The sequence below is a fragment of the Pollicipes pollicipes genome, unplaced genomic scaffold, assembly GCF_011947565.3.
Source record: "Pollicipes pollicipes isolate AB1234 unplaced genomic scaffold, Ppol_2.1 Scaffold_4002;HRSCAF=4701_pilon_pilon_pilon, whole genome shotgun sequence".
Classification (NCBI taxonomy): domain Eukaryota; kingdom Metazoa; phylum Arthropoda; class Thecostraca; order Pollicipedomorpha; family Pollicipedidae; genus Pollicipes; species Pollicipes pollicipes.
In genome coordinates this window covers 16,446,011-16,454,743 of record NW_023596420.1, presented here as the reverse complement: position 1 = coordinate 16,454,743, position 8,733 = coordinate 16,446,011, and the positions used below count along the sequence as shown (strand labels likewise).

General features: G+C 61.0%; 1 protein-coding gene across 1 annotated transcript in view; it reads left to right on the top strand.

Moving 5' to 3' along the window:
* LOC119093636 (RNA-binding protein Nova-1) overlaps positions 1 to 6,154 on the top strand; it is an 11,077-nt gene extending 4,923 nt beyond the window's left edge. The window contains exons 5-9 of the mRNA XM_037216627.1: positions 1,200 to 1,403; positions 1,717 to 1,862; positions 3,708 to 3,877; positions 4,211 to 4,532; positions 5,555 to 6,154. Of these exons, the coding sequence (XP_037072522.1) occupies positions 1,200 to 1,403; positions 1,717 to 1,862; positions 3,708 to 3,877; positions 4,211 to 4,532; positions 5,555 to 5,806 (1,094 nt within the window). The 3' untranslated portion in view covers positions 5,807 to 6,154. The remainder of the gene's footprint in view (positions 1 to 1,199; positions 1,404 to 1,716; positions 1,863 to 3,707; positions 3,878 to 4,210; positions 4,533 to 5,554) is intronic.
* The last annotated feature ends 2,579 nt before the right edge of the window (positions 6,155 to 8,733 follow it).

Genomic DNA, 8,733 nt, shown 5'->3' with positions numbered 1-8,733 from the left:
GTCGACTTTATCGACGTTGTCCATGTCGTCCTTATCGACATGGTCATCGACGCCTTGTTAGAGCTGCGCCAATGAGGAATGGTCGGTGGCGCTCCCAGCGCAGATCATGCCTAGTCGCCGGACAACGCCTGGTATAGGTCAAAGTCGCACCCATTGTTGCAGACCCTCTCTATCAGATGTAGGCCACTCCCAGTTCGTGTCACCCCGGCGCAGACGGCAAGTTTTTGTGCCCTGGGAAAGCGAACCAGACTGGTCGGCTGGCGTTGGCTGCGCCTGCTTGCGGTCTCGCTCCCATCCTCGACTCAACGCGGAATATGTGGGCTGGCGTCTGCGGCCGTGTGCTGTGGAGGCCTACGGAGGCCGGACCGCCGACCGGGCGGCACCTCTCGGTGCTGGTGGTCACCTCTGGCGGCGGACCGCCGACCGGGCGGCACCTCTCGGTGCTGGTGGTCACCTGTGGAGGCCGGACCGCCGACCGGGCGGCGCCTCTCGGTGCTGGTGGTCACCTCTGGCGGCGGACCGCCGACCGGGCGGCACCTCTCGGTGCTAGTGGTCACCTCTGGCGGCGGACCGCCGACCGGGCGGCACCTCTCGGTGCTAGTGGTCACCTGTGGAGGCCGGACCGCCGACCGGGCGGCGCCTCTCGGTGCTGGTGGTCACCTCTGGCGGCGGACCGCCGACCGGGCGGCACCTCTCGGTGCTGGTGGTCACCTCTGGCGGCGGACCGCCGACCGGGCGGCACCTCTCGGTGCTAGTGGTCACCTGTGGAGGCCGGACCGCCGACCGGGCGGCACCTCTCGGTGCTGGTGGTCACCTGTGGAGGCCGGACCGCCGACCGGGCGGCACCTCTCGGTGCTGGTGGTCACCTCTGGCGGCGGACCGCCGACCGGGCGGCACCTCTCGGTGCTAGTGGTCACCTGTGGAGGCCGGACCGCCGACCGGGCGGCGCCTCTCGGTGCTGGTGGTCACCTCTGGCGGCGGACCGCCGACCGGGCGGCACCTCTCGGTGCTAGTGGTCACCTGTGGAGGCCGGACCGCCGACCGGGCGGCACCTCTCGGTGCTGGTGGTCACCTGTGGAGGCCGGACCGCCGACCGGGCGACGCCTCTCGGTGCTGATGGTCACCTGTGGAGGCCGGACCGCCGACCGGCGTCGATCGCCAACGAATCGCCCGACTAACGAGGCCGCCCCTGCCGCCAGGTGAGCGCGACAACAACAACAAGGCGTGCCTGATGATCCTGCAGAAGGTGAGCGAGGACCCTCAGTCGGGCAGCTGTCTCAACGTCAGCTACGCCGATGTCAGCGGACCCGTGGCCAACTTCAACCCGACCGGCTCGCCATTCGCAGCCAACAGCGTCGGCTCGCCGGGCGGTGCGACCAACGGCAACGGCGACTACGACGGCTGTGAGTGGGCCGGTCAATAGCCGACTGCGGCGCTCGGCCGGCCGTGGCGGCCCACGCGGCGAGCGTCGGAGATGTCTGACACTCTGGAGCGGGAGCAGTGCGTTAGGTCAAGCTTGGTCGCGATTTGGGCCGCAAGTATTTTGCGTTGTTTGTGCCCTTCTACATGTTTTTTAGTAGGCGGAAATGAAGGCGTTGCGGTGAGAATGGGGCAGTGCGTCACCTGGTGTGTCCGGCGCGTCTTTCTCGACGTTGCGCGCCGCGCTGGGCGCGTGCGTCCCTCGCGCGGCATCCTCACGCGGCGGCCCGGTTCCAGTTGTGACGAACCCGACGGTGCTGGCGAACGGGCTGCACCTGGAGCTGCATCCGCACCCGCACAGCGCCGGCACCGGACACCGGCTGAGCCCACACACTCTGGACCACATCCACAACACGCTCAGGAACGGCGGCTACCCGGAGCAGGTGAGCCGACCGTGTGGGCGTGTCGCGGGTGGCCGGGAAGAGCCAGCGGAGGCACGCGACAGTCGCGCGCCTCCGGAGTCGGGCGGTCAGACAGCTGCGGCGCCGGCGCTCTGGGACACCCAGCTGCGCGACTCAGCGAGGCTGGAGACAGCCAACTGGCGGAAGCCAGCCTGGCTGACCTGGGCTCGCTGACCCGGGCTTGGCCGACCCGGGCTCGCCGACCCGGACCCGGCCGACCAGCAGCATCACGTCCGCTGCCGCGTGCCATTCCGCCACCTCAGTGCTGGTGGGAGTATGCTGACGGCACCATCTCCAGTCACTGTTTATTCAGCGTTTGCGCGTGGCAACCTCGGGTCATGTTTTCAGAACCGGTTTTATGCCTCCATACCCGTTTGGCTGTTTTTCCATGGATCGTTCCAACGACTTGGCGTCGAGCTTTAGCGGCATGCCTGTCGCAAAATAGCAGACTGGTCTGGGATGGAGTTGAAGCGTGTCACAGCAAACGGTTGGCGTGCTGCCGACGATGATGGGCGACCGGCGCGCTGTGTCGCATAGTCTTGGTTTAGCAAAAACTATTTATTCCTCCCAGCACGGGGCTCGAATGCAGCTGTTTATCTCGAAATATTGAACTCTGAATACGAAAGAAGCGTGTTGTGTGTCTGGATGTATCTGGTGCCTTGTTGTTTGTCTGGCATCAATATCCTGACGCGGCGTAACGAACGTTGTTTCCGAGCTCCAGTCAGTTGCCCGCGTTTCCGTATGCATTTTTCTTATTCATTTCGCTCAATCAGCTTTTCCGTTTTCGGGAGAAAGCGGATGCTTTTTCTTTCTGTGCATATTTTCAAACTGAAACACTTCTTAGATCGGTGCAGTTATCCACTATTTTGTGCTATCATGTTCAGTTTTATCGTGTCGGCCTTTCCTTTTACTGGCTTCGAACGGAAGGAGTTTTCAAACTCATACCATTCATACCAGAGGAGCTTGACATTAAACTAGATGATGCAATATGACACTGGGAGGGGGACATGGCAGGACAACACAGACGTGACGTACTGCTTGGCGCAGACGAAACACGCTGGTGCTCTGGGGGTGGAACAACTGCCCATTTACTGTGTATGGGTTTTACGCATGCGTCTATAGCAATACAAGACCATCGTTGCGACATCGAAAACTACGCTGAGAAACGTTGACGCCTCCAAAAGGGCTTGAACGGAGCCACTGACTCGCCGCTGCCCGCCCCCTCCCTCCCGATAGCGGTGTAAGTCCAAAACTCGGCCCTGATGCGGGCCTCATTGTGGACTCGGCCAGTATTTGCTGCGGATGCCGCTGGCGGCGTTTGTTTTTTCATGTATTGGCAGCTGGCGGCGCCGCCACAGCGCCCGGCTCGTCGGCTGGCCGCGGTGGGACGCTATCGACGAGGGCAGGGGGATGGGAGCGGGGAGCTCCCGTTTCTCTGGCTCGTCACCACCACCACCGCGGCGGTGGTGTGTGCTGAGGGTGCGCTCCCTGTCCGTCAGCTCGACAACGTTGGGTTCTGACAGTCGGTCATGGTGAGCGCAGAGGGTGCGGTCCCTGTCCGTTAGCCGGACACCGCTGGGTTCTGACAGTCAGTCACGGTGAGCGCAGAGGGTGCGGTCCCTGTCCGTCAGCCGGACACCGCTGGGTTCTGACAGTCAGTCATGGTGAGCACAGAGGGTGCGGTCCCTGCCCATCAGCCGGACACCGCTGGGTTCTGACAGTCCGTCATGGTGAGCGCAGAGGGTGCGGTCCCTGTCCGTCAACCCGAGATTGCCTGAGGCGTGAGGACATGGCACGAGATGTGACTGTCGGCCCCGCTGCTCGCAGGCGGCGAACGAGGTGACTGCGGCGATTGACACGCTGGCCACGTACGGCATCCTGGGCGTGGGCGTGCCGTGCGCGCCGCCCGTCTCCCCCGGCCAGACGTCTCTGCCCGTGTCCGGCAGCTTCCCGCCGCAGGCGGCCAGCACACTGATGACTCTCAGCGTGTCCACCAGGTCAGTCGGGGTGTCGCCTGGCCGGCAGAATCGCCCTCGTCAGCCGGTGTGCTGGCTTGCGGCCAGCTCTGTAGAGCGAGAGGGCCGCACGCTGTCGTTCAGCTTGACGTCGGTCAGTCGGCGTATGTGCGTGCATGTGTGCTGATCACTTGGCGGGTCGACCCTGGGCCCTCCCGGATGGCTGGTATCTCCGAGCCCCGGTGAGACGTCCGAGTGTCGCTGCCGGGCCGAGTTGGAGCCGACTGTACAGCTGTGCCCTCTGGTGCCCTGCCCGCGTGTGCCGGCGTGCCACGGCCCGAGTGTCTGACGGGCTTCTGCGCCGCCGTGCGACAGTGAGAGCCTGAGCGGCAGCAGCGGCAGCGGCGGCGGCGGCGGCGGCGGCGCTCTGTTCCGGCCGCTGTCGCCGATGTCGTCGCTGCAGTCGACCAGCTCGCCACCGCACTCGGCCGACCCGTTCACTTCGCTGGCCGACACCAGCTTCGAGTCGTTCAGGAGCGGGCCGCCGCTGCAGCTGCCCGTCAACAACAACTCGTACGGCCTGGGCACGCCGTCGGGCCTGGCCAGCCTCTCCAAGAGCCCGCCGCCGCTGCTGCCGGCCACGGTCGTGGTGCGGCACGGCCAGACCGCCGACGGCCAGCACAAGGTCGACATGGAGGTGAGCACCGGCCACGCGGCTCCGGTCGATCCTCTCGCCAACATTGGGCTGCTGTTGTTTTATGTGACTGTTTTGCGGCGGTGGCTTCAGGGTCACCGTTCTTCTTAAGCGTGTGAGTAGTGCTATTGGATGTTATTGATATTAGCTCCGTGGGAGATACAAACAGATGGAGCGAAAGGTAAAGATTTTATATCTAAGCCTCACTGGGTAACCTCGTTCGATAAAAACGGGACGAGAACGGTGCATTTATGTCAAAGGCATAACCCTCCAGTCATATTTCATATGCATGTGATTACGGAGACACCAAGCTCACCACCCCACATGATCAGTTCCAGTGCAGCGGATAATTTAGCCGAGATTTAAACGGGCCACCAGTTACCACGTACTGTGATAAGTACGCTTCGGTGCCAGCCTGACGGTGCGGTAGTGCAGACGTGACGGGCCAGCCTAACCGGCTAGTAGGCAGAGAAACACCATGCATAGCGCCTACTTAAGGGAAGACGTCCACGTGTTGGCGAGTCTCTTTTGCGCGGCCGAATGACTGCGCATTGCGCTGTTTAACGTCGGCATGAGGTCGGGTGCCTCAGTTGCTGTCCATGCTGTCCGTACACCCGTACTGGTCGGTCCCGATGTACCCGACATTTGCCGTGCGTGCAAGGTCCCGTGAGGCGGGTGCAGCGGACCGGCTGGGGTGAGTGGCGGCGCGTGGCCGGTTGTGCGTGAAAGTGAAGCGTCACGCCGGAGCACCTGTGGATGCTGACACAACCAGATGGGGGAAACACATTAGGCGGGTCGGGCGCGGGAGCGCAGCCGCTTCTGACGCAACACAAAACAAAACCACAACAACCACAAAAAAGGACGCGCAGACAGGCCGTATGGAACAGAACGTTGCTCCAAAATAATTTTTTTGTTCCTTGACGGGGGCCTGCCTGTCTGCCTGTGGTGACAGTGGCCAGACTTGGCCGCACGCCCGCCTCCTGTCCGCCGGCGGTCACTAGCATGGCACTGGTGTGCCGCCGCAGGTGGGCGAGTACATCATCGGCGCCATCTTGGGACCGGGTGGCCGGAACCTGGTGGAGATCCAGCACCTGAGCGGCGCCACCATCCAGATCTCCAAGAAGGGCATGTTCCGGCCCGGCACGCGCAACCGGATCGTGTCACTGGTGGGCTCGGCGCAGGCCATCAGCACGGCCCAGTACCTGGTAGAGCAGAAGATCAGCGAGGAGGAGGCCAAGCGCGCCCGCCAGACGACCGTGGTCGGTGCCATCCACTAACGCTCTCAGTGTCTCCCTCACGTTCATGTACTCCCGCCGGCCCAGTCCCGACCGCATGCGGACCGCTCCAGCCTCGCGCCTCATCTGTATAGCAATTATGAAGTGATCGAAATACGATTATGTTTATATTATTGTAGAGCGGAGTTGTTTTATTATTTTCGGGCGTCGCCGTAGCGCGGCGACGGCCCAGCTGTTGGTGTCGGCGTTCTGTCCTGTAGACTGGGAGTGGGGCGTGGTGTCATTGCGGACGAGCCCCGTGCCGACCGATGGGGGCCGCCGGGCGGGGGCGACGCTCAATGCGCCGAGCCGGGCTCCCCGGGCGGTGTGGAAGGCGGCCCGGCGGCCCGGCGGCGTCGCTGGCCGCGTTGGTGCTATGCTGTGGGCGGGCGCCGGCGACGCGCCCGGCCGCCGCTGTCGGCGGCGGACGAGCCTGAGCAGCTCGCCGCTCGGCCGCTGTCCGGCGGCGCGCCGGCCGGGCCGGGCCGCCGGGCCGGGCCGCCGGCGCCAGCCGCCTCATTACCCAGAGTCTCAGGGACGGCCGCCCGCATCGTGACTCAGCGTCCTGTCGGCCCGACGGCCGCGGGCGGCCGCGCCGACCCGGCCGCCGGGGCCGGTAACACATATCGGGCCCCCTCGCCGCCGAGTGCATGCGCGCGTCCACTGCTAGGCCCTGTGTCGGCGGTCCGCGCCAGTTCACTGGGTTACATATGCAGTGCTATGCATAAATGGTTCCTTTCGGACGTGCTGCAGCCGTCCTCGACTACGCTTCCGTCGGCGCCTGCCAGGGTGGAGTTGCCGACGGCGCCATCCTCATCTCACTCACATTGGTTCCACGTGGCGGCCGGCTGGCGGCGCCACCATCGCACCCCGTCCTCCGCGACTCATAGATTCAAGAGGGCCGCTCCATTCATAGTTGTTTCAGTGCCTAAGAATCATGATTGAGCGAAGAGTGTCTAAGACTATGACTATTACTTGATGCGTTTCACGGAAGTATGCCCTTTTCCTGGTTGGGAGCTCTACATTGTCAAGCCATGGGGTTCGGTTGCAATATTTGTAGTCATGAATGTCGTCGGAAATTGGCAACGTCGTCACAAGCCCACATTTTACGACCAAAGCCCGTACTGGGACGTGAGTTTCACTTTAGTCATTCGCCACCCATCTCGCTTCAAGTTGTTGTCTGTTTTATCATTAATTTGCTAGTTGGTGGGAGGGTAAGGTGGTCATCGGTTTGGTGGAACACCCTGTTACAGTGGGCTCGGTGAGATCATGGGACTCGGAGCTCGTCCTGGCTGTGAGCGGGCGGACACGTCACGTGACCTCGCTCGGAATTCGCGGCTGAAAGTCCGGCCGCGGACCGTCTGTCGTGTGTTGTATACCATTCATTAATTACGAGATGTAAGTGAAACTACAGCGCACCAAATAAAGTCCTATCTTCCAGTGAGGCATTGTTTGTATGTGGTTGCGTGCGTGGCGTTTACCGTTCGTGCTCCGGGCGGCGGTCAGCGTGGTATATACGCGCCGGGTGTAGCGCTCGACATCGCATCGCTGCTGCAGGTGAGGTATTGCGGTTATTTTGTGATTATATATGTGGGAGATCTATCGGCCGGCAATGTAAATCTCGCATCAGCTGACGTGACCTCTCCGTTTGAATCAACCGGTGGCAGCGCTGAGCCAACGGCTGACTGCCTGCACGTAGGGTGATGATCTTAATAGCGCGGGCCGCGAAAGATATTGTAATGGAACTGAAACATTGCGACCATTCGGATACCAAACGGGACCTTTTTAACCAAAGTAGGGTATATTAATCACAGGAGCATATGGGCATGAAGTCCTGCAAATTTCTCACATCGCTACAGCATATTCGGTATGAGTACACGGCGGCTATAATCGGCAGGGGAGGTAGCAGTCGTCGGTAACAGCAACGGCCACCAAAGAGGTGTCAACATCGTGAATAGCAATGTTGACAAGGACTTAGAGGCGGCATGGCCCAGTGCACACGTCTCGTGCGACAGAGGCGCCAGCTTCATAGCATGTACAGACAACACCTTGCGGAAAATAGAATGGGGCTTTGCAGTCACGAACACGGCACGGTATGAAGTCATGCCAAATTGATATAAATGGGCTTACGCATTGGGGGGAAAAAAAATAACGAGCTACGCATCGAGGCGAAGAGGCGTGTCATGGCAACCGGCCTTGGCCAATGGCGGATCCAGAGTGGTATGGGAGAGGGTACGGGAACGGGAACTATGCCCCCGTCCCTTTGGGCGAGGGGGCAGGAAAGTGTCATGGTGAAGTGTCACCGAAATCCATATTTCGGATCTACATAACCTTTATTTTCAGGAGGCTCCAAATTTCAGGGGCACCACAAATGACCACTGATATTTGCTTTTGGTATGTACCGAAATCCGGGGTCACCATAACCGTCCCCAAGCCTTCATTTCCCAAGGGCACCAAATTGCAGGGATACGGCAATGTTGTACCTCCCACCCCGACGAAATCCTGGATTGGCCCCCTGAGTTATGGGGTACAAAAACGGTGAATTTGGAGCATCATAACTTTCATTTCGAACCACCACAAGCTTTATTTTCAAGAGGCCCCTTATCTAAATGGGCCATTCGAATTCCACAAAATGTTAGTTTTAAACGGGGATCAAAGTCGCTGGACACCACAACATCTATGCCTTTACCTTGCCAAATTTCTGGACTGGCCTGTTCCACGATGGAGTGCCAAAAAACTTCATTACCGGTTATGATAGCTGTTATTTTCCAGAGGTGCACATTTCCTGGGGCACCGCAAAGCAGGGGCGGGTCCATAGCGGATGGGTCATGGGGTCACGTCTCTTCCCCTTGGGTCCCATAAGGTTTTGATGCTCCGAGGAGGCGCCAAATCCCATCGCGAAGGGGCAGCAATACCTTCATTTCGAAACC